Source organism: Acyrthosiphon pisum, chromosome A1 (genome assembly GCF_005508785.2).
Source record: "Acyrthosiphon pisum isolate AL4f chromosome A1, pea_aphid_22Mar2018_4r6ur, whole genome shotgun sequence".
NCBI classification, from domain to species: Eukaryota; Metazoa; Arthropoda; class Insecta; order Hemiptera; family Aphididae; genus Acyrthosiphon; species Acyrthosiphon pisum.
In genome coordinates, this window is record NC_042494.1 from 10469731 (window position 1) to 10495890 (window position 26160).

Sequence of the window (26160 nt, forward strand, 5' to 3'; positions counted from 1 at the left end):
ATAATAAAACATAATATTATTTTTTTATTGATAGCAGATTTGTTCGCAATTGTATCTAAATTCTAAATAATAATTATTCGAATAAAAAATTATTTAAAAAAAAGGTTTTTTTTTATTAATTAACCCGCGACAACTTAGGCCATTGGGTGGTTTTTACTGTGAGGGAGGGTACTGTAAGTTTAAACACGCGTGTTTTGGTTTTGGCAAATTTTTTAGTGGGCACCCGTAATAGGCATCTGCCGTACGCAGGTGGGGAATGGCGGCACTTCTCTTCGGACACCATGACTTACCCGAAGAAAAATGCCACCCGCGGCCGTCATCGAACCGGCGCTGGTGTGCGTCGCAACTAATGCCTTAATCCACTCAGCCACTCCGTCCCTTTCGTGAGTTTTTTATATTATAATTTTTAAAATATATTCGAATAATGCCGAACTATACCCTTCTACTATACTCTGATCGATAGTACTGAGTGACAGAGATATAATTTTAGTTTTTACTTTATTGTCGTTTTGCATTACATAGGTTTAACATCGCTTAGAGCTGTAACTAGGGCGTACATTGTATACCTATTAAATATAATAAAATATTATTATTATTATTACTTACCTTATTGTTGTATTATATTCGACAGCGAATAATCGCCTGAAAGTCCGACACACGTGTTGCATTGTTGCAACCATGTTGTCGATCTATCACCTTCTTAGGCGTTGACCACCCGGGACCCTCACCAAAAAAAGATATGATTTTGAAATACCTAGTTATTTTGTAACAATAATAGAAATATTTATTTATAGAATTCATTCACTTTTTATTTAAAAGTCAAAATTAACCTTTAAGTACAAACTGTAATATTTTAGATTCTGAGCAGAGTAGTGATGAATGTATTGATTTTATAATGATGTGTGTTATTTTTTTCTGTCTGTAAACATTTTTTCTAGTAGAAATAATGCTTCGATTTTCACTTTCAGCATCTTTTCTGATGGCAAAGTGAATTTAGTTGATACTTTTGAGAGGTCAAAATAGAAAATTCGAGGAAGTTTTCATAAGTGTCAGAAAAAAATTAAAAAGTTAAAGAAAACGATTATGACGTATTTTTACTGTAGATAGGTACGTTCAATTTTCACTGAATGTTTGAGCTATTTATAGGCATACGAAATATTAAATTTTTATTCGTTTTTAACATAAATATGTCTTTATTTGTTTTGACAGATTTTCATAACTATGTTACCATGGTTACCCTCCCCCCAAAACATATTTATGGTTCGTAAATTTTCACTGGTTATTATTTCTTCTCAGAAACCAGAATAATAAATTAATAGACATTTAATACAAATACTTTTAAAATTTAATGAGAACCAATAATATTCGAATACTCCTGAAAAATAGTACTCTGTACCTAGCATTTCGGGTCAGAAAAATTTGTTTATATTTTAGGATAGCAGCGTGTTTTAAAATATCTATTATTACATGGCAAGTGTTAAGAACAACAATAAAAAAACTGAAAACATTATTAATTTTTCAACTTGTTCTGAATGCTTGTCAATAAATAATATTTTATAAACACTGCTGTCCTAAAATATAAAAAAATTTGTCTAATTCTGACCTGAGTAGTTGATAAGTATATCTACTATTCTTCAGGAGTATTCGGAAATGCTGACACAATCTTAGTATTTTTTTTGTCAATTTTGGCACTTTCATAATAATCCTACAACAATTTCGGTCGCAGTGACGATTACCCCCGGCCAAAATAAAAATTTCACTCCTATGATCTGGCAGAATTGATGTAACTGATCTGTGTACCATGGACCAAACTCAACTTTCGACTTATAAATTTTTTTTTTTGACGTTTTAACTTTTCTAGGAGCTGGAAACTTGGCTTTATTTTCAGCGATACGTCGATACATTTCATGATTGATATACGGGTTCTTGTTTTTGATTGCACAGCTGTAGAATTATAGTAATAATTAGAAAAAATATAATTATATATTTATATAGACCTTAGTATTTATAATTTTAAATTATATTTTTTACATTTTTACTTTTAATACAGTTTAACAATACATGGTTATTTTAGGTTGAACTCTGCACTGATTCGATCTGTCCGAGTGGATTTCAAACAGAACCTACATAGGGGAAAGGAAAGCTTAGATCATCAACTATCACAAATGTTCATGAGGTAGGTATCGTCCAGAAGTTACAGAAGGTGACAAGAAGAGATTTTTGAAAGCCGAAAGGTATTAGAATATAAAACAAACCAGTCGTCCCAGCTCATTTACAAGAATTTTTTGGTAGATTAAAATAAAAACTAAATTATGAGTTTGAACATATAAACGATTTAAGACAGAATGCGCAAGACATTCAATCAACAATAATTTTTAAAGTATTCTTTTCAAAATAGGTAATAATATTATGTTAATTTTTATACACCTACAGCCTACAGGCTACAGACAAATACTGAGTATCTACTTAAAAATCCTATTTTCAACCGATTAGAAATTTTTGAGTACAGTAAAATAAAGTGTAATGAGTAATATTCAATGTGTATGAAAAAGAAAAAAATCAATTAACATGGAAAGAAAGCAAAAAAATTTACACTGTTATCATTTTTTAGAATCAATTAAAAAATAGGGATCGACTTTTTTATGGACTTTTCAACTTTTGGGATCAAATATAATTCGTTTTTGGTAATTTTTTGACGTTTTAACTGTTCTATGCGCCGGAAACTTGGCTTTATATTTAACGATACCTACGTCAATAAATTTCATGATTGATATACTTACCATATACTTGTTCTTGTTTTTGTTACACAGCCATACAACTATAGAACAACTTAGAAGAAAAAAATATAAAGAGAAAATACATTATTCATAATAATTTCAAATAACTTTTTGAAATCGTTTTTTTTTTTTTTGAAAATATGAGACGGATACACGGACAATTCTAAAGAAGTTTATACGTCTTTATTTTATTTAACATCGTCAATTATGATAGTTGATGAAACTAAAACCTAACTTTAATAATTAATTAATGTCAATCACGACTAAAGATATTTCCCTCACAACCTACGGTCTAAAACATAATAACTAAAACATTAGACTATAATGGTTTATTAGATTATAATGGTATTTTAAATATAAAAAATACTTAATTAAAATAACTGACAGTTATATACTTGTATATTTTAGTTATTACAATTATTACATAAATATGAAAACTAATTTTAAAAAATCTGTGTACCTAAACAAATATCACACATTTACACAATATTAGGGTACTAAATAAGTTTATTACGTACTTTTAATTTATATAAAATAAACATTTAAAACCACCCAGAGCTGAAATGCGTAGATAGTTACTTCAGTATTTCCAATTTTATAGAAGAAACACTTATATATGGTGAAAAAGAAGAGACATTTTTAATCTATCCTTTTCTAGCCTTTGCGATATCTGGCTGGTCTATGAGGGCAAACTATATATTTACAATTTCATAACACCAACACCAACTACAAAAACCTACCCATCACTATAATATTTAATACTACCTACCTCATGGAACGAACGACTGGATGCAAAACGGCCCTATTGATAACTTTTAAAATCCTTGAACACATATTATCAGCTGATAATATACATCCATACAGCAAATTAAAATTCTTAAATATTTTTAAAAATTTTTATTTTAAAATGGTTTTCAATTTGTCATTACGTTGTCATACCGTTTTTAGATGTGTTAAAAACATTTTTAGCCAGCAAAGTAAGTTAACAGTATTTAAAAAACATATGTAGATAATATTTTAAATATATTTTTTTTACATGTATTATTACTGGAATACATTTTATAATACATATTGCCTATAATTTATTATGGGTACCCACCCAAGGTACCATTTATACAGTATAATATAGCTACTGTCTACCACCTAGTGTAGTATAATACGTCTCTAATCTATATATTATGCAATATGGGTGTTTTACAATAGGAATGCTTCAATGTTTTGTACTATACATTACTAGGTACCCATAAAATAAACTATTAAGGGGACGCGGCTAATGGCTATACACCCGGCATGTGTTGTCTCCGTCTTACAAATGTAAAACTTAGAAAATACTGTTTTGCGTTGATTATAAGGAGTAAGAACCACTTAGGCTACAGTCCAAGCTAAGTAACCAAATTTCATTCTATAAAGAGGAGAAAATTTTTTACTGTGTAAGTGTGTAACGTTGTTTTTATTTTTTCGATATCAGAACTAAAAAAAAAGTTATTGAAGTTAGAATTTAAACATTAAAAACTTTTTCGTATTTGTGATATCGGAAAATTGCACAGTCGATGTTCTCCTCTTTCTAGAGTGAAAATATGGTTGCTAACTTGGACCTACAGCCCGAGTGGTTCTTAGTTTCTTACCCGTGAAAAACAGTTTTTGCTATGTCTTACATTTGTAAAACGGAAACATAGCAAATGTAAGTACGCTCAACAGATCCCGTTTAGTTATGAGCATTTTATTATACACGTATAACTTGCTAAAAAATTGAACTATCATAAAAAACCATCCTACAAACACAGATAATGTTCCTATACCATTCATTGAATTTCATTCTAATTTTTAGACTAATAGAGCTATAAACGTTATCTGCTGGGCGTAAATTTGCTACTTACGCAATACCAAGCACTATGACTTGGTATTTAATATTCTATAATAACTATCATAATAGCAAGATGCAAGGTTGCAAGGAAGTCAATGACAAACAATCTACGTTTAATTTAATTTAATTTATTAAATATTTGGGAAAACAAAATATACTTTTAAAGGGTACCTACCTAAAATATTATGTTTCCTATCTAGAAAATTGGAAGTTTTAGATTTGACAATTCTATTGAGTTCTGTGTAAATTATGTAGTCAAACATATTATAAGAGATTCAGAATGACATTGAACATTTAATATTTTGATATAGAAAGTACATATATAGGTATAATGATATATTATTAATTAGAATTCGGTAAAATACTAAAAATTATAACTAAGTTCGATGTACCTATATACAGTGGCGGATCCAGGGCTTAATTTTGGGAGGGGCATGGGGGGGAAATGCTCCCTTTGACCCCCCCTGGATCCGCCACTGCCTATATAGTATATTATAGTATGTCTACATAAGAATATAATGTATCCTAAAATTGGTGAGTTACCAAATAGAAAAAAACGTTTTTACTTATAACTATTATAAATTATAGGTAATATAATATACAAATATTATTATTATATAAATATGAGAAAAATGAAAGAACTATAGAATATTTGAATATATGGGTTGGATTATAGATACAATATTATGACGTAAGGAATATTATACTTATCTGTACAATATTACTATTTAAACGTATCTGATATAAGTTTAATATTTTTTTATTATTATTTATTTTTCAAGGCAGGCCTTTGCTTGTGCCAAATGTAATTTTATAATGTTTATTATTTCTTGTTCAAGAACTTTTGATGCGTGAATATTTTTCTTACGACATCTATAAAGAATACAAATTATGTAGGCCAATTGGTTAGACAAACAATAAAATATTTATAGTTTATACATTTAATTATGAGTATTATACGTATAGATATTTATTATTATCTATCTACTATATATTAGGTTAAACAGTATTATAATTTATATTGTATAGGTACTGTGATTCATTGGTTGAACTAAATATTTATATATAAATGAGTTTTTAAATTATAATAAAATAATATATACAGCAAAATATTAATTACCAAATATAACACTGTTAGATTTGAATGCTGAAAATGTTTTTTTTCCCCAGCGTAGGTATGAGAAATGAGAATAGTTGGGTTTTCTGGTCCACACACTTCGTAGCCTCCCCATTTATTAGTATTTTTCGGTTTATTTATAATAATATTTTTGTTTTTAAGTAAAAAATCTTGAAAGTTAGAAACTGTTATTATTCAGTGTTTTTTTATAAAGTTATAAGTAATCATATAGTTGTTACCGCAGTTAAAAACTATCAAAAAGATGTGCCTGACTACGGGGGACGGGCCACACAAACTACATTATGGTTAATGGTTATCGTGGCTCGTATAATCCATGGTAACCACGAACCACGTCGTCTATGCACAACAAGTACGAATGGTAGATATAAATTATATGTTCATAGGCGTTATCACTGCCGAACCACATCGGACCGGTCTGTATTGATAACATTTTGTTTTTTGTTTTTAAATAATCCACAGTTTTTTGTACTTTTGTCGTAATTAATAGATTTACAGATATAATAATATTACAGTGCTTTAAGCTTTAAAATATACGTAATATTATACGAAACTTCGAAGGACGACCATTGGATAGGGACAACAAACAATAGTAATTACTATGTATAATAGGTAATTATGTGTGGTGAAGCCGTCATCCGGCATACCGACGCAATTACTCATCTCTCAAACCATATAGTTACCATATTATGTACTCTATGTCTCAGGACTCAGACCGAAAATATTTTTTGTTTTATTGTTATTCTGAATGACTGAATCTGTACACGGCGATCTTAGGACTATTCACTATTTGAGGTTTACTTTCTAGCCACGTCCAATGATGATAATTTGATTTTGTTGATTTGGAGTACCTATTGGACGACAGTTTTGCATCACAAGACACGAATCTTGCCGCAAGCAGCGATGTCGTAAGTATTAACCTCTAATTTTATCATAATATATTTATCAAACATATGGGGGTATATTTTCACTTTACCGGACACTCTTTATTTTGCATTTTTTTTTTTTAAACTCTTGTAGTCAAGTACGCTGAAAACGATGGTAAAATCAGAATTTGGCGCATGGACTTAGTTTTTTGAAGTTATGACCAAATGAAGTTCACTATTTCACGATTTTTACGCATTCGCGCATCACACTAGTTTAGTACAACTATTTCGAATATTGATAATTTTTTTCGATGAGTGCGCAAAACGTACCCTGTGACCTACTTGAGGCGGTGTTGCATAGCAAGTCGAGGGATATTTTATATTAGCGGAGCGAAGCGACGAGTGCCGCAAAACGTGTAATCACTGCCCATAATATGACATAACCACGCTGGCAATAAACGTACTTTAAAAACAATATTTTGGAAATCCTAAGTTCACCCGAGGTGGTTTACACAGCTAATAGGGGGATAGGTATTTTCGATTTGAATGTCCAAGCGAGCGTACCTAGATAGCGAGTGGCCACGCTGGCAATAAACGTACTTTAAAAAATATATTTTTGAAAACCTAAGTCCATCCGTGTTGAATGCGTAAAAATCGCGAAACAATGAACTTCATTTGGTCATAACTTCAAAACTAAGTCTGAGCGCCAAATTCTGACTTCACCATCGTTTTCAGCGTACTTAACTACAAAATTTTCAAAAAAAAAAATTAGCAAAAAAAGGGTTCCCGGTATACCTTTATAAAGTAGATAGAAAAGTTCACATAATATGATTAGGGCTTTGAGCCTGTGAATTTGTGGAAAATTAGTTTTATTTTTTGCTAAAAATATTGATTGTTAGTTATAAAGAATAAATAATACCTACTTACCTATTTTCTATTAGTTCATTTTTAACATATTTTATGCAATACAATATTGCTTGGATGTGGAATAATATGAATTGTAGCATTGTGGTTTTCAACCTTTTTTTAAACACAGCACGCTGTGCTTTTCACAATATTTTGTATCAGTCATGAATAACGTTTTCTTTATCAAAGACCTTTTTTTTTTAGGTCGTTATTTTAATAATGATAATAAATACAGATACGAGTTGTTATGGCATTTCGGCCTCAGAACCAGATTTACTTGAACATGTGTTCGCCGGCGTTCGGCTCGTGGTCGAACTTCGAAGTCGCATGAGCGGACTCGGTGTTTGGACAAACGGTTGTCACGCTGAAATTCAGTAGTTGTTGATTGTGCTTGGAAATCCACTGCAGCAGCCAATGGTGCAGACATAATTGTTATAATCCATTATTTTTTTACACCTAATTAGATAAACAAAATTGCACTTTGTTATATTGTATATATTAATATTTTATTATATTATATTATATATTTTGTATGAAGTATAATTATTATAAGAAAAACTTTTAAAAGCTCGCGGCACACCTAGAGGAATGTTTGAGGCACACTAATGTGTCGCGGAACTTCGGTTGAAAATCACTGCTATAATGCTATATAGGTATCTACGTAGGTGGTAGGTATATATTTTTATTTTTAAAAAATCGGGCTTTCGATGATTTAACATTTAAATCCATTGTATAGGGTCTTGTACTAATATAATAGTTTACATATTATAATTACATATTTACATAATTGCACACAATACGATAGGTATTTAGTATAGGCGGTAGCCGGTAACTACCTATTATATTTTTATCAAGTTTGACCAAGTATGCTTAATAACTAATGCTTTGTGTTAAATTCGCAGTAAAAGTGCGCAGATGTTGAAGCACTTTACGGTGGCCACTGTTTCCAATAAGACCGTAACCAAGGTTGTGGGACTAGTCGGCCTGAGCCTGGCGTCGATGGTCATCGACGAGGCGATAGGACTGATTAAACAGTATGTTTGGCGTAACTACGTCACCGAACTTGAAGTTTCCAACACAGACAAGTCTTACAATTGGCTACTGCAGTGGATTTCCAAGCACAACCAACAACTACTGCACTTCAGCGTGACTACCGTTTGTCGAAACACCGAGTCTGCCCATGCAACTTCGAAGTTCGACTACGAGCCGAACGCCGGCGAACACATGTTCAAGTAAATCCGGTTCTGAAACCGAAATGACATAACGCCTCTGTATTATTATAATTTTATTATTTCACAGTGGTATACTAGCTGATATGTAAATCAGGTTGGCACAGGCACCTTGTACTATGATCATAAGACCTTAAGTGAAGTATCAAAAAATAACTCCCTAGTAATTCGTTGGTAATCTGATATTTTCTTAAATCAGAATACTAATATGCCAGTCCTAACTTGATACATGACCGGTACCTATATTAAACCATGTCCCATTGGCTCGACGCTCGAAAGTATACTTTCCAGAGATCAATAGTGTTATTAATTTAATAATATTATAAAATCATTTATAGTATCAAACAATTTATTGCTAGGTTGTTTTTATATAAGCTAGTTGCTACATACGGGTTTTTCCAGAATCACAGAAAATAGAAAACGGCTTAGCACATCGAATTTTATGTTATCTAATTTTCTCCAAATATTCACCAATGTTTTGCATGGCGTATAACTTAAAAAATCTCTACCAGTGACATAAAAGACAAAAAAAAAATGGGCAAGTAGATGTAGCTTTGCTATAGGTACTATACAGTAGGTTACTAGTGGGTCACTGTATTATGGATGGTATTAAATTTGAATTAAATGATATAATATCATTGTATAAGAAAAACAATTCTGAGCGGACACGGTATGTCAGTCTATGTATACCTAAGACATTATATACGTATCTATGGTATTGAAAAAAAAATTACCTATAATAAATTCCAAATTAATCTTATCACAATATCCATTAGGTAGGTACTTATAAGGTGTGATGCGTCAACAATAAACCGTGATAGGTACTATCATGGATATATAATAGTATAATTTAGAAGTTTCAAGTACCTACACATGAATAATATTATACTATTACAAAAAAATAACAAAAATAAACTGTGCTTATGTGTTTTTAGATTTTTTGGTAACAGAATTAACTACTTACGTGAAATCTTGTTTTAAATTTTCAATCCTTAGATATAAAAGTTGAACATTTTATAAATTTTTAACTACAAAATAATTATTCAATTTTAAATTTGATAAATTTTGTCAAAACTCGATCTTTAAATGCTTATAAAAAAAGATTGTGCCAATGTATTTTTAATATTTTTCTACTGCTATTGTAACAATAAATCAGAAGCCTTGTATTACATTTTTACACTTCTTGGCCCTACAGATAATGAATTGATATTCATAGAAAAAAAAAATTGAAATATGAAATATTGTCCGTAAACAACTCAAAACAAGTCAAAATATTTTGGAAATTTTGTCAAGTATAAGAATTGATAAAATAAACATTCAGAGAAATTTTCATGCATCTACAGTTATTTGTTTTTGAATTACAACAAAATAAGAAAATCGCTACATGAGAAATCGAGTGAATATCCAATATTGCGAAAATATGAACTTTAAATGCTTATAAAAAAAAACTGTGACCAAGGATTTTTAATATTTTTCAAACGTCATTGTAACAATATAGTAGGAGCTTTGTATTACATTTTCAAGCTTTTTTACCTAACAAATAAAGTTTTCCATTCATGGAAACTGAGTATATCCGTAAACAGCTCAAAACAGGTCAAAATATTCCGTTTTTTTCCTTAATTTTTATTTTATTTTACCGGGCGCTTCTTTTGAAAACTATTGGGAATTTTAAATTTTTGACCTCTCAAAAATACCAACTAGATTCACTTTCCCATCAATCAAAATACTGAAGTTGAAAATTCAAACATTATTTCGACTACTAATCGTGTACACAGACGCAAAAATAAAAATTAAAATACACATCGTAAAATCAATACATTCATCGTTCCACTCAGAATCTAAAACAAGTTAGGAAAGCCTAACCTACAACGCAATAAACTATACAATTCCGTACATAATTTAACAACCTTTATATTTGTGTGCATACTTTTATGTAAAGTTCAATATTTCATGTTGTATGATTGTGAGATTATTACAATTTTGTATATTATGAACCAATTGCTGGGTCGCCAAGGCCGTGTGGGGCGCAACATCTATTATTTTTATAATTTTAGTAATATCCTCTAAAACTGTCTAAAACCTATCGGGTTCAAGCTTTGTACAATTTTTGACTTCAATCACTTTTCAACTTAATATTTTCTGTTATATAGGTACGTTGCTAACTAGTCTGAAAAAAAATTGGTAATTACTCTGTGAGTTTCCCGAGATGGTTTCGCAAAGCGAATGAAGGGATGATCGCAAATTTAACTGTTTGAGCATGTGACTCTATACCTTTTGAAGCCTCGTTCGGATAATTATAATCATAATCGAAACCACACCACAAACTTAGATTACACATTTATACTTCTTCCGTTCACGATTAAGTTCAATTTGTCTAGCTACTGTATAACCAATAGCTATTCATTCAACCGATGATTTAATAGTTAAATGTTCTGCAACGATTAACTAAATTATAACTCTGCAGGTACAAAGGTCATACGATACGCGTAAAACGTGATCGCAGCACGATACTGTCCAGCGAGTACGGTTCTAGACCGTTCGAGACGCTTAACTTATCTACTTGGGGTCGAAACAGACAAGTGATGAATGAAATTCTGGAAGAGGGTGAGTAACCGCTACACCTGAGGTAGTTATCAATAATAGTATCTGCATTATGTAACTTAAATACTCTTGTGCGTGAGTACTATGTATAAGGAGTATTTTGTAAAATATGTCCCATTGTCATTCCTCCAGCCAGGTTATACGCCATGTCCATCATGGAGTCAGGCACCACTCTGATGGTGCCCTCGTACGACACGTGGCATAACTTCGGCGAGCCCCGTGCGCCACGGTCATTGTCGTCCGTTATACTCGACGAGGGCGTGATTGAAAACATACTTAAGGACATACACAACTTTGTGGACGACAAGTCTTGGTACCTAGATAGGGGTATGTAAATCTGTTAACTAGTTCAACTACTATATGGTACAAATTACATTTTGTTTCGGCGTTTTAGGAATACCGTACCGTAGGGGTTACCTGCTCTACGGGCCGCCGGGTTGTGGCAAAACATCTTTGATCATGGCGCTGGCTGGCGATATCAAGTATAACTTGTGCGTGTTAAGCCTGAACGACTCTAAAATGTCCGACGATCAACTCGTTCAATTGATGGGAGAAGTGCCGTCCAAGTCGTTCGTGCTCCTGGAAGACATAGATGCGATGTTCGCCAATAGAGACGGAAAAACCGTCATAGGTATATTATACACATACTTGTAAAACAGTGTTTTTAGTGTCTGTATGCAAATTTGTAATCACCATTATTAATTTGTGACAGAGGGCAGTACTAAAGTGACGTTGAGCGGTTTGCTAAATGCTCTCGATGGTGTCGTATCATCCGAAGGCCGAATACTATTTATGACAACTAACTACGTCGATAGGTGAATAATAATAATACATTGCTCAACATAAATAATTTTCAAATGGTATTTTAGGTTGGATTCTGCTCTGATTCGATCTGGCCGAGTGGATTTTAAACAATACATTGGGACATGTTCAGATCATCAATTATCACAAATGTTCATTAGGTTTCGTCCAGAAGGTACAGAAGACGACAAGAAGAGATTTGTGGAAGATATAAAAAAATATAACAAACCAGTCATCCCTGCTCATTTACAAGAATTTTTTTTGGTACACCGTCATAAAGAACTAAATTATGTGTTTGAACATATAAACGATTTATGGCAGAATGTACAAGACATTCAATTAACAGAGTAACAACAATAATATTCATAGTATTAATTTAAAAATAATAATAATAATAATAAGTTAATTTTTTATGTACAGAAAAATACCAAGTACATAAAAAACCAATGTTCAGTCCAATAGAAATTTTTGAGCACAATAAAAGAAAGTGTCATGAATATTTAAAGTGTTAGAAAAAGAATAACAAAAATTAATTAACATGAAAAAAAAAAACAAAAAAGTTTATACGTTCATCATCTTTTGGGATCAATTGAGTATAATGCTATAGTTCCGTCCATTGCCCCGGTAGAAAGCAGCACTTTTTGTGGGTGAAACTTGGTGGTCATTAATGGTGAATAACGTGTACTCATGAACCAGTCTGTTAATTTCAGAGAGTTTAACAACTGACCCTCTGTGTTGTAGAATAACAACATTTGATTTATACTACTGCTAAACATAAAATTAAATTATTTAAAAAATATATATTAGTTGTTTTTAAACACGCTTTACACTTACCATGCTATTATATTGCACATTGAGTGTATGGCTGCAGATTGCATGTTGTTGACATGAAATTCATGCTGTGGAGCATTATGACCAAACTCAAATGTTTTTATATCTCCATAAGCACTATAATATTAATTAATCGTTTAATACATATTATTGACAAAGTGAGAAAAATTTACTTACCTAGCAGATACTACTGTAGCATCTTGTAGTCTTAAAGTGAGTATTTTACTATGATGCCCTATGAAAGAAGCTATTTTTGCTTCGTCTGGTGGAAGTCTTTTATCAAATACTTTAATTGACCCATCTTTACAACCAGCAGCAAATATATTATTTTCTATAGAAAATACCATTAGTATACAGAATTACAGAAATACAATATTGCAACCTATATTAGTTGCATCAAAATAGTGTTATCTACGATATTTCAATATTTATTTAGCACTATTGAATAACTTTTACTGTACTATTTATTAAATAATTTGATTTGTTAGACAAAAAAGGGTAATAACTAGTTAGTTACACATGAGTTTTATCCACGGATATAGATTTATACACATGGTTTTATCCAACCATACTTCTAAATAATATTATACACAATCATACACATTGCTATCGTAATTAGAAGCCGATGTGGAATCCCAAATAATCTTATTAAATCCTTTTTAAGTGAAAGGACTCAGAAAGTCAAGATAGATAATCATTATAGTGATGATTGCTATATATCTAGTGGCGTGCCACAGTGAACAGTATTAGGACCTTTATTATTCATTTAATTTATAAATGATCTCCTTGAATTAGAAATTAATACTGATATTAAATTAATAAGTTTTGCTGATGATACAGCTATACTTCGAACTGAACAAACTATAGTTGCTTTATTCTATGAGGCAACAAACATTTTAAATATAGTTTATGTCTGTTTTTGTAAGAACAAATTAAAGTTAAATCTAATAAAATCAAAATTTATCTGTTTTGAAGCAAAAGACACAAACAATAATAATTAGAAAATAATAATTATAATAAAAATTTAATATTTCATTCATTAAATTGTAAATAAGATTGTGGTCCGAGATGCATTAAGTTTAAACATGTTAGAGAAATAAAATACCTAGGCGTTATCCTCGATTTTAAGTTAAAATGGGATAAACATATAAATTACATTAATAATATATTAAGTAAGTTTTTTTACATATTTAAAGAAGCTAGATATATTTTTAATATTTCATATTAAAGAGTTTTTTTTTTAACATTAGTAAAATCTGTATAATCTTATTGTATATCAATATGGTGAGGTACTTTTAATAATCATTTTTCCAGTCTTATTACTACCATAAACTGTATTATTAAATATTTATTATTTCTACCAATACGAACTAGTACTATTTTAATTTATAATAAACTAGAGGTGAAGGACTTTAAATATAATTATAATTTATAGATTTTGGTTCAATTGTATAAACATAAGAATTTAATTCCAACAATTAATCATGAGCACAGCACCAGATACAAAAAAAATATTAATATAAATTTGCCACACGTTAATAAAGTATTTGGTAAAAATAATACTTTACACATAGGATTAAGTTTATGCTGTTCTTTAAATATTAATATTGATCACTTCAAAAGTTTCGAGTTATTTAAATTGTATGTGAAACGCCTTCATCTATCGAAGTTTTAAATTTAAGTTCATTTTTATACAAATGTTGATTATTGTAAATTAGAATTAGATCTTTCTATTAATATTATTGTATAATGAAAATTGAAAAAAATTTATTTATTTATTCTTTTTGTATAAATTTGACTTCTTTTATGTATTCATAAAATTGATAAGTTTGCTGGCTCCCCCAGCACAAGCTTAGCTTTTGGGGATGCTGCAATATTATAAATTTGTTAAGTATAACACAAAATACATTGTATATTATTGTTGCAAATATATTATCATTATTAAGATGGCCGCCAAGGAAGCAAATAAAAAAAAATTTGTAAATTGGTTTTTTCTTCTTACTTTTCCAGTCTATCAAATCAAAACAAAGATTCTGAATGTAAATTTTTAAATCTTAAGAGTCTGCTATAAAATGTATAAATATACTTTTGAGTTATGACCATACATCACTCTATTCCTGATAATCATATGGATTTGGATTAAATAAAGTGATTGTAAATTTATATAATATAAACTGTGTTTAAATGTTGATTGATCATTATTTGGTAGATGATAGTTAAATTCTTAATTACCTTTAGATTGCATGGACATAGTCGTCACAGAAGCATTAACACCCGTGGATAAAGCAGTCAGTTTAGTTTCAGTCTCAATATCCCAGATTTTAATAACTCTTGAGTCACCTGCACAAATTAAATGGCACGACCTTTGATCCCATTGCAAAGCCACTAAAAATTTTAAAGTAAACAATTAACACAATGTATAAAACTTGATGGTATATCAATATTTGTAAAGATTAAATTTGCTAACTCGAAGAACTCTCAAAACTTGGACTCTTGCAAATAGGTAATGCATGCCAACCGGAAACCAATTTGGGTGGACCATCGATGCATTGAGACCATACTTGAATATTTCCATCATTGTAACCAGCCAGCACTAAAGGAACATCGTGGCTGTTAATCAGTTCTACAGCAGATAAATGCGGAGTTAATCTATATGACAAATCAAGATTGTGACTTCTGACATCTGGTTTCCATTGGCACAACTTATAGCTACTATGATAATCCCATACTCTATAATTTAAACAATATGTTTTAAAACCAGTTATAACAGAAAATAGTATTTGTTACTAGATCTTTTTCTATAGCAATTGACAATTTTAGTTATTTAGTGCTTACGTTAAATAATCTTTTGTAGCTACAATGACATGTGGGTCATATGGAAAAAAGACCAGTGAGTTTGGGGATTGTTTACATTTTGATGAGAATATTTGATGTTCTATCTTACAATTTAAATTATTTACTTTATTTTGTTCTTCTTGTGCTTCTTTACGAAGCATCATGTTTCGTGTATACCTATTAAATAAATTGTAGCCATTAAAATATTTAATACTATTATTTATTAATTATATCAATAGATATCAAAACAATAATTAATCTGATTTCGGTCACCTCCAGTCACGTTCATAGTATATTGCACTCTCAAAGTCACCACCATCGTTCATACCACTCAATGGATGAGCAAAATTTTTAGATACCCATTCGAAAAATTGAGATCTCAATAAGCTTTTAGTTATATTTGTTGTGTCCTTTTCACTATCACTTTCTATGTTTGGTGGTGAAGATGATGATGAAAGCACAGTAGTTTCTTCTACAATCTAATCGCACGATGGGTGTATTAAAAGTTATTCTTCTAAAACAATTTGTGTACATAATAGTGTTACATACGGTGTTGGGCACGATTTTTTTTGTCCTAGAATTTGATCTTGATGGTGTAATAGGTGGTCTTTGTCGAGTACGAATTTCATGTACAGACAATGGAGGAGAATCTCCTTGACTAAAATACATCATAAAGACAATTTTGTAATACTGTATGCAAATAAATAATTAATAACACAAATTTTGAAATTGATCAATTCAATACCTGAGATAACTTCTAGAAGATGGAGATGCAGGTAATGAATGTGATGCACGACTATCAGGCTTGTTTTTAAGCTAATCAAAATAAATATCCATTGTTAACAATTATCATTAAATGAAAATATTGCATGCACACATTGAGTACTTACCTTCTGTCTAATGTATTTAGTTAATTTTTGTGCAGTGGCTGAAACATCTGGGAATATATCGTGTTCCAAAGCTGTCAAACCTTTCCATAATGTAGAGTGATTATTGTTATAGGCTGATGTTGTTTGATAAGCATCTAAATGGCAAAAAAAAAGTTTAAAGTGGTGTCCGGTTAATGTAAAAATTAAAAATACACATACCCAAGGTAACTATTGACGAGGAAGAATTTGTTCGCCTTAAATTTTCAGATTTTGTTTCTTCTTGCATTTCATCTGAAATGCTAGGTCCAGGCGATATTTGAGGTGATACTACTGTGACTATAAAACAATTAGGCTGCATTGAGAGCTTCTCTTTGGATCCCATTCTCGACAGACTAGCTGTTTTTGAGTTTCCATTTGGACCTGTAACAGGATTTATAATAATAATTGATTTTTGTTTAGATATCTACCAATAAATGTCCAATTCTTTACTGAGCATACTTTTATAAATAGATCCATATGACTTTTCAATTTGTTCCTGCATTGCTATTTCTAAAAAATATCTTTCAAATGTGATGACAGTCCATTGGAGAGCAATTATAACTTCCTAAACGTAACACATAATATTATAATGTCATTAATAAACACCTAATTAACAAAATTCAATTGTTTTAACTATTACCTCCCTGACCATAGGGCTCATATCTTTAGCGACAGTATTTAATAAAGTCAAAGCAATATTTAGATCAACTTTTATAGCATAGTTAGTACGGTCCTTATCACAGCTCACATAAGTACCAAGAGCAAACACTGCTGCAGCCCGAACCTAAAAATAACAATTTAATTATTACCTTGAGATATTTGTCGATATTAAACATTGAAAGGAACGTACATACATGGATTATTCCAGTACATTTTTAAATATAACTATTTTACATAATCATAGTTTGCTTAAAATTAAAAAAATGCTAAAACAAAACCAACAAGAGAACACATATAATATTGTTACCTTATGTATAAAAATAGTTTAATTAACTCTAATATAAACACAAAATTAGAACTACTGAACGTATAATATTTTGTTATATTATGTGTTAGTAAGACAGTTAACACACATGTGGCCTATGTGGGTACAACAGGAAGTACTCTTAATATAAATATTAAATTGTTTTTTCATCTGTTATTTAAAAATTGATTTAAATTTTTTATTAAAATATAATATGGTATATTTTAAATCTATACATAGTTAATATACAAAAAGCATATTATCCAACAATACATAATTATGGACACAAAAAAGAAAATTATTTTAACTTACTTCTGGTATTTTATCTTCTAGTAAAATGTAAAGTTTTTCATGAGCTATATCCCGTACACCAACCCAACGAGCTTTATCATAATCAGACCATAGCTGTGCAAGACACAAGGTTAACCACTGTTTATACGGAGCGCTAGCATTGGCTAATTGTTCAAGACATATGCACACTAAATTGTTCTTTAACCCAAGTTGTTGGCCATTCTTGTAGTTTTGCATTAGTCGAGAGAGCACGACAGTTCCCAACATCCTTTGTTCTTCCTAAAAACCATAGATATTGGTGACAATTATTAATAAACACACCAAAGTATAAATATATGTAGACAATGAAATAACAGCTCTTCAATAATATTTGGTTAGAAAAAACTGCTAAGAAAAAATATAAACCTAATAAATTTGTGTTTCCACAATTTTATACTCACAGGCAAGCGTATATCTTCAACCAGTTGAAAAAAGTATTTAAAACCATTTTCCCTCACAATGTCAGTTTGACAAGTCTGAAAATAGATGCAATTTTGAATTAAATCATATTTTTTTTTTTTTTTTATCAGTTTAAGATAATTTGTTTTGAACACTTACATGATCAACAGCCATTATTTTAGCCCAAATAAAAGCTAACATTGGGCGAAGTTCGACGGCAAAACTCTGCAGTAGTTTTAATATATAAGGAAATATTCCTACAGATAAAGTTAAATTTACAGCCCACGGTCCTAAATCTAAAAATCTACCCAACAAGTCTAATGCTCGAAGTCTATGTGCTTGACTTAATAGAACCTGTACAACATCACATAGTAAAATATTAACAATTTTACCTATAGACCATCAGATAATTAGTGATTTTTTGTTATTACTTGGAGTACAATGGGAAGCTGTTCAGGTGCACTACGTTGTTGCGTTGGTAAACAAGCTGTATGATCAAGCCAAATTTCAAATGCAGTCAATTGTTCTTCAAAAAATGTTGTGCGTACAAAGACACCATCACTGTTATCTTGAAAACGTTGTAATTGAGATAAACATAAATCTAAAATATGATCCCATGACTGTAAACAAAATATTTATAAATAAACAATTTGTACAAATAAATTAAAACAAACATGTCAAGTACTCAAGTAACAAATCAATCATTAATAAATCTGTTTTTTTTTATATCTTCTACAAACCTGCCACATGGGATGATTGTGCATTGCCGGTAATTTAGGTGAAGATACTGGTTCACAGTCATATGTTCTCATAATGCGTTCAGCAAGTAAAAAGTTTCTTAGTAGACTCGCAACTAACAAGTCTTGCCGAAATAACGTTTGAAAAGTATCTTTAATAATAAAAATAATAATAAGTCTGTATTTTTCATATTAGAAATTGACTTAATAATTGTATTCCAATCATACCTCTAGGTAATATGTTCCAAGCTATTGTATCAGTAATAGCAGTAAATACCCAGTTTAATTCTCCTAACATTGTTCGTCGATCATTTAATGTACCAGGAATTCTAATGGAAACAAAATATTAGGTTAATTAATATCTATACAATATTTAATAACAATAATTTTGAATACAATACTCACTTATCAACAAGTTCTAGAAATAATTTTGAACCATGTTTTGACATATTTTGCATTACAAACCTGGGAAAATATTTACTATTAAATCTTACAAACTGTATTTAATTTTTTACACATATTCAATTTTTACTAGTGCCAGTTTTCTGTAAATATTATGTAATATTTCTACAAACTATAATGATTAACAAATGTCCATTTTATATACAAAAATCTATTTAGATGAATATATTTTTAAAGAATATAGATAGGCATCTAACTATACTATAACCATAGACATATTAACTAGTTAATATGTCTATGACTATAACATTTTGAATGCAACATTATCAAAGATAGATTATATTAAAAAAACATAAAACAAATAGTAATTTTATTTGTTGATTGAAATAGTATCTTGTCTCTACAATTAATCATTAAAATATGTTATTGCTTCAAATATATTTTCATATGAAACCGGAAATATAATTAGTAAATAATATGTTTTCTGTAAATTGTCTTATCTAAGATATGCAATACAGGCAAATTATGCGAGATACTGAGACAGAATGTTTAAAATTTGACCTCTATAAAATTAAAGACATTAAAAGAATTAATACTTCAATTGAACTTAGATAAAAATATAATTATGTGTATGTCCATATATTTCATATCATAATCCACAACAAACTATTTTTTAGCAGTACTTACAGTAGTATTTGTATTCTTTAAAGTTTACTAATCACTACTTCATAGTACAAGTTTTTTTTATCACAAAATTAAAAAATATCAACCCTAATTTAGGGGATAAACAAACGATTCATTTACAAGTGAATATAGAAAACATTCAAAATATTTACTAATGACATATTATTTTAGTAGGTGGGTATAAAAATAAATGTCTGTATCTACCTATATTTCAAATTTCTATAACAAAATTACAATGTATAAAATTGTTCCTTTCATTTATAATACTAACACAATCATTTCCTTATGAATATTGAGACATAGAACAGTAATATTAAGTCACAATATTTAAACCACAATTTAAAATTACAGGTCACGCGTTGATATAATTATAATTTGAATGTAAAATGATAAAAAAGATGATATGCCTTTGTTAAATATATGTACATAATTACATTAATCACAATTGATTATAAATTATAAAAATATATTGATTTTCATTAACTAAAGGCTTATGAATAGTTATGTTTTATTTTAAAATCAATGATGAACATAACATTAAATATTAATTAATACTTTATAGATACAACTTACCACCGAGCAGCCATTTTAATTGGTGTAGTCAAGCAGGAAGTAAATAAATCTGCAGGCAAGTCTGGATGCATTGGAAGTGTTTGATCTATTTGACATGCACCTAGTTGAATGCAATTTTTGAAAGAAGAACCTTCAGCACCAACAAACAATGGGCTTTGGGTAGCATTATGCTGAAAATTAAAGTAACAAATATTAAATAGACACAGATGTGTATTGAGTATTCATTATCATTATAATATATATTGTGAATGAAAAAACATGTTTATGAAATATGGTTGTATGATATTACATAACTTAAAGTTGAAAAAAAAGATTATTTATTTTTTATTTTAAAGTTAGAAATAAATAGTTATTTTTTAAGCAAAGTTGAATATAAAATAACATTATCATACAATAGTTCTAAGGTACTATATTATGTACATGTATATATAGGTACATTACAACACATAAATATTTAAATTATATTATGGAACATTTTAAACATACCAAGTAGATATATTACCTTAATTACCTAATATATCAATAAATAATAAACATTAAGATACTTTTTGTATCATTTTATGGAATTTAATCAATTTATTGTTGATGCATTTCAATAATTAAATGAAACCTTTGGACCTATAATTAGAGTTGTAATTATTAAGAATTAATGGAATCAGCATAAATAGGCATTCATCTCATTAATAAATATAATATAATATATAATGTTACATACAATCTAAAGGGTGCCATATAAAATTTGTAATTTTATACTAGTCTAAATTTGTTATAGCGATTATAAATACATAACTAATTAAAAAAAGAAAATGCATAAGTTAAGTACCTATCTATCTAGTCAGTTTTCTCTGTCACACTATCAATAATTCAATACGTCATACAAATTTAATTGCCAATTTATTTTTTCCCTATACAAATCAATATTATATAACTATATAGTATATAAATATTTATCATATTATCTTAATTTCAAAGTTTAATTCAAAACTAATGATCAGTTTAAAAAAAATTATAAACAAAATAAAATAATATATACCAAATCTTCTTTTTCATGCTGTTCAGCAAATTGGCTAAATAATTTTATAATCATTCCTGCATTTGAACAATCATAGACATAAATTGATGGTGATCCCATCCAAGATTGAAGATCGTATATGGACAATGGAATGTATTGGGTATATGTCTAGCAAAATTGTTATAAATAATAAACATTGAAAAAAGAGTTCATAAATAATAATAATTGAAAATTAAAATCAACTAACCCTGTTAAACACCCAAATTTCACCATTTACTGTAGGTTTTGGAACTCCATGTCCATTATAGTGGAACAGTACTCTTTCTTCTTTTGCATTTCGTCTCAAGGAAACGCACAATTTTTTTACTTCCTCTATAGTCGGGTCTAATGATTGTTTGTACCGCGCTCTTGGCTGCCACCTTTCGTACTGTTTTTGCAAATTGACTCCAATTATTTCCAGTGCTTTCTGAGGGACCATCATCAATGGATCTAATTCAGTACAAACACGTTCACAAGACCAAAACACCAAAACATTATATTAATTGATAACATTTCATCATCACTGTTGTTATTGTTGTTATTATGATTGTAATGAAATCTTTACCTATCCAACATTCTAGACGGGCGCAAGGCTGCACTTTTAAAACGTCCGGTGGGTCTACACCTACGTTCAGGCACATGACAAGAGCAACACTCACAGTCTTCATCTGAATCCACGAAATAAAAACAAAAAAAAAAACACAAAATTGACAAAAATTCAAAACGATGTTCTTCTGCGACGGATTACACAACTCACCCGTTCTTTGAGACGCCATGAGTTTACCACGGCGTCCACAGGCTTGATCTCCTCCGTATGACGCTTCTTCGTGAAGCACAACGGCAACTGCCAGTCGGCGGACTCGGCGGCGTCGGCGCTGCCGGACGATAGTTTGGACGACGTTTCTTCCATTCATGCAGACGTCCACAAATGACATTCAGCGGCGGCAAACACGCGTGCTCACGTCCTCGACGACACAGGGTAGTAGTACGACAGGTGATTGATGCGCAGTGGCGTTCCGTTGTCAGTTATGTTGTGAATTTTTATCGTATCGTGGGCGTTGGTCAACGCGAGGAATTCGAAAACTGTCGAAACCACGCAACGAACAACAGACTCGCGGGTAGTCGTAATGCGTCTTGCACTACGCCCGACCTCGTGTTTGTTATCAGACACGATTGTCGTCACGTTATCTGCGGAACATCCCCTCCCAGCCATCAACCCGTTAGGTCCGGTCGTTATTATCTATGGTGAATTGGTGAAGAGCACGGTTGCGGATCGTGGTGAAATTTAGTGATACCAGCGATACCGTCACCGTCGTTGTCACAGATATATAAACAGAATAGATGCTTATATATTATATCGGTGATTGTTGTTGTTGTTAATGTTTTTTTTTTCTTTTTATCGCGTTACCATTTTTGTGGTTTTAGTGGTAACAACGGTCGTTGAGCGAATCACAAGTTCACAACCGTCCGACGGGGCACCGTCCTCCACCGCCACATGTGATCGTGTGATTATTATTATTATTTTTATTTTTTTTTTGCATAATATGTATATTTTTTTCTAATTTTCAAAATATCAATTTGGTTTTTTTTAATTATCAATTTTTTTTTAAATCTTCATTCTACTCACTTCGAAATTGTCGAAAATTTGACATCAAACGATAACATTATTCTCGACTGTTTACTTTCACTCCATGCACATAAACATGTATACATAATTATTAGGTACACGTTTTTGTATTCGTATGTAGTAGGTACATGCGCAACATATATTTCGTTGAAATATAATTTTTTTTTTCTTTAATCAGTGCCAAACACAGTAAGTTGACAGTACTCATCGTAATGTACCCAGACCACACATTTTAAGGTTGAGGTCATCTCGTTCGTAATAATAATATTATATTCGATTATTGCTTTTGATTAGTAAAAATGGACCGAAGACCATCGTCATACAAATCGCGTCCAGCGTCGTCCAAACCATCGGGTTCTAGTTGCATTATATGTTTTAAGATTCAATCAATTTATTCAATTGGTACGTGTGATCATCCTGTATGCTATGAGTGTTCAACTACTATGAGAGTGCTCTGCGATCAAAAGGAGTGTCCGATATGCAGACGAATACTGACCAAGGTTTTCAATACAATATTTTATCTTTAATTTCTAATATACTGATATCTATGGTATCATTCAACTATTCTAACAATTATTATAATACGTACTTCTTACCGTTATGAGTTTAGAGTTAGAAAAGCCTTATCAGTTGTAGTAATATGTATACATTTTTTTAACACTTAAAATAGTTAGTAGATATCTAGTGACATTTCTGACATTGGTGGGAAAATATATATCAAAGACAACTAAGCATATCAAGTCTCGGCTCTATCTACCTAACGGTATTAAGTAACTTACTAGATAAATAAAATAAAATAGCAGTACTTTTAACATTGGAATATTTTAGAGAAATAATTTGGATATTTACATAAGTTAAGATTAACAATGTTTGATCATTTATTTTCGGTATCTAACTATTACTGTGAGTCAAAAAAGCAATTTTTGAATTATTCAATTTTAAATAAGTTTATTTTGACCTCTCCATACAAATTTCAACTTTTATGGTTATTTTAGTTAACACTATTACAGCATCAATAAACAATCTATAACTTACGTTTCATTGTTTGCCCTATTATAATGGTTTTTCACTTTTTCAGTATATTTCTATTTTTATATTTAAAATTCACCTGTAAAAACCAATACCAGGTTTTCAAATAAAATTAACTTAAATTTTGACAACCAATTTGCTTATTATTTCTTTCATCTCTGTTGACTGCGATACCAACATTTAGTGTGTACTACAACTACTTATATTATCTATACTGACTACCTATATCATAGTCCTACTCTTATACATGTTCAGAAAACTTTAATCTATTATTTTAAAAATTAACAAAAATGTATTTGTTTGCATCTAGCTTAAAATAGTAATCTGAAATCCATTCTAAAAAAATATGTTGGTGAGTTCCTAGAGCAATTTTTCTATATGTATGTATACTATATATAATTTAATGCAAGTACATAGTACTTAGGGGTAGATATTATACTCACCAATAGATAATCATGAGGAGATACATAGAAAAATCACAGCTAGAAACAAATGTTTTTTTTCACTAGTCCAACTATTTAAGTCAAAAAAGTTATCGAGAAGAATAAAAGTAAGACTCGTTAGACTGATAGTACCTACTCTATGCCTGTGGAACGTGTGTGTCTACCAAGTTGGATGAAAACAAGTTATTGGTTTTCGAAAGGAAAATCTTGGAAGAATATGGGACCAAAGAGAAATGAGGAAGACGGTAACAAACTACCGTCAAATAGAGAACTTAATTGCTCTATTCAATGATACCAATATAGTAGACATATACAGGGGCCAGAGATTAAAATGGGCCAGAAATATATGGGGACAAAAGGTCCAAAACGAACCTAAATACCCTTAATTAAACCAAAAAAAAAAGTACATTGTACAAAATACAATCTATTCTAATCAGCAGGGCTCGTAAGTTCATGCATCTGCATGTTTTTTTTGCTACACAGGAAAACATGCTAGCTGAGATACAAATCCGTTTCATAACAATAGTAATAATAATATGAAGTTTGATAGTGCATGTTTTTGCATGTTTTGGGTGTAAAGGCATATTTGGCATATAGTCAATTTTTTACAGTCGTTAGTGCATATTATTTCATAAAAATATTTTTTAGACAAATATTTGAAATGTCTCTTGTTTCTTATTTACTTTCCTGTTAACAAAATTATAGTGTTTTGATTTATTTTTATTCAGTGAGTGTGTGACTACCTAATGTCCTAGTACCTACATACTTATTTAGATTTTATGCGTTTTACGAAATATCGCGGAAACAGTGTACCACTACCATCCTCCACCGTATAAAGTGGCAGCTTCTCACCAACCAGCATTTATAATTTTGTACATTGCTACACTCTACAGTATAGTTTTCTTACACTCGCCGATGAGTTTAATCGTATGAGTCGTATGCATTTATCCATTCAATTTCCTGTTTTAGTGTTTTCATGTGAGGTATAGGTAGGTTACTACTGTACACATTCATATTTTGTTTTAACAATGCCGAAAGAAAAACAAACAGTTGCGGGCCGTTTGCAAAATTTTGTGGAGGAATTTGAATTTTTTTAAATGTATGGATTAATTCTTATTATTTTAAAGCTTTTTCATGATTTTTTACATATGCATATTTGACTGCATAA

The 26160-nt window shown here is 30.2% G+C and overlaps 4 protein-coding genes across 11 annotated transcripts in view; 2 read left to right on the plus strand and 2 right to left on the minus strand.

The window, feature by feature from the left end:
* Positions 1–987: 987 nt before the first annotated feature.
* Positions 988–3700, minus strand: LOC100575136. 2 transcript variants are annotated; one of them, XR_510690.3, is made up of 4 exons: positions 3547–3700; positions 2781–2829; positions 2032–2123; positions 988–1944 (listed from the first exon to the last, which is right to left on the minus strand). XR_510690.3 is itself a non-coding variant. In XM_003244283.4 (2 exons), the coding sequence occupies exons 1-2, from the start codon at positions 3609–3611 to the stop codon at positions 1695–1697; spliced, it is 315 nt and encodes a 104-aa protein (XP_003244331.1). In that variant the 5' UTR covers positions 3612–3700; the 3' UTR covers positions 988–1694. The 2 variants fall into 2 exon arrangements, 1 of the variants encoding a protein (XP_003244331.1); XM_003244283.4 differs by lacking the exons at positions 2032–2123; positions 2781–2829.
* A 2517-nt stretch (positions 3701–6217) lies between these two features.
* Positions 6218–12678, plus strand: LOC100169445 (mitochondrial chaperone BCS1). Of its 6 annotated transcripts, XM_029486614.1 has the most exons (9): positions 6222–6388; positions 6585–6684; positions 7753–7965; positions 8451–8780; positions 11242–11381; positions 11511–11705; positions 11773–12009; positions 12091–12193; positions 12248–12678. In XM_029486614.1, the coding sequence occupies exons 4-9, from the start codon at positions 8464–8466 to the stop codon at positions 12528–12530; spliced, it is 1275 nt and encodes a 424-aa protein (XP_029342474.1). In that variant the 5' UTR covers positions 6222–6388; positions 6585–6684; positions 7753–7965; positions 8451–8463; the 3' UTR covers positions 12531–12678. The 6 variants fall into 6 exon arrangements, with proteins under 6 accessions (XP_008182801.1, XP_008182800.1, XP_029342474.1 ...); XM_008184579.3 differs by lacking the exon at positions 7753–7965 and having other exon boundaries at positions 6218–6368; XM_016804160.2 differs by lacking the exon at positions 7753–7965 and having other exon boundaries at positions 6484–6684.
* On the minus strand, positions 12472–23035 carry LOC100167375 (regulatory-associated protein of mTOR). 2 transcript variants are annotated; one of them, XM_008184577.3, is made up of 25 exons: positions 22651–23035; positions 22459–22561; positions 22102–22343; positions 21876–22022; positions 20843–21012; positions 19589–19648; positions 19412–19512; positions 19187–19335; positions 18878–19066; positions 18606–18800; positions 18449–18523; positions 18030–18287; positions 17394–17537; positions 17213–17318; positions 16934–17134; positions 16736–16869; positions 16591–16661; positions 16395–16503; positions 16119–16324; positions 15846–16022; positions 15478–15740; positions 15243–15395; positions 13188–13341; positions 13014–13127; positions 12472–12944 (listed from the first exon to the last, which is right to left on the minus strand). In XM_008184577.3, exons 1-25 carry the CDS (start codon positions 22801–22803, stop codon positions 12752–12754), a joined length of 3867 nt encoding a protein of 1288 aa, XP_008182799.1. In that variant the 5' UTR covers positions 22804–23035; the 3' UTR covers positions 12472–12751. The 2 variants fall into 2 exon arrangements, with proteins under 2 accessions (XP_008182799.1, XP_001949168.2); XM_001949133.4 differs by having other exon boundaries at positions 12472–12947.
* A 150-nt stretch (positions 23036–23185) lies between these two features.
* LOC115033050 (E3 ubiquitin-protein ligase ZNF598-like) overlaps positions 23186–26160 on the plus strand; it is a gene marked incomplete at its 3' end in the record, with an annotated part of 3814 nt that continues 839 nt past the window's right edge. The window contains 2 exon segments of the mRNA XM_029486615.1: positions 23186–23709; positions 23815–24020. Coding sequence (XP_029342475.1) covers positions 23820–24020 — 201 coding nt within the window.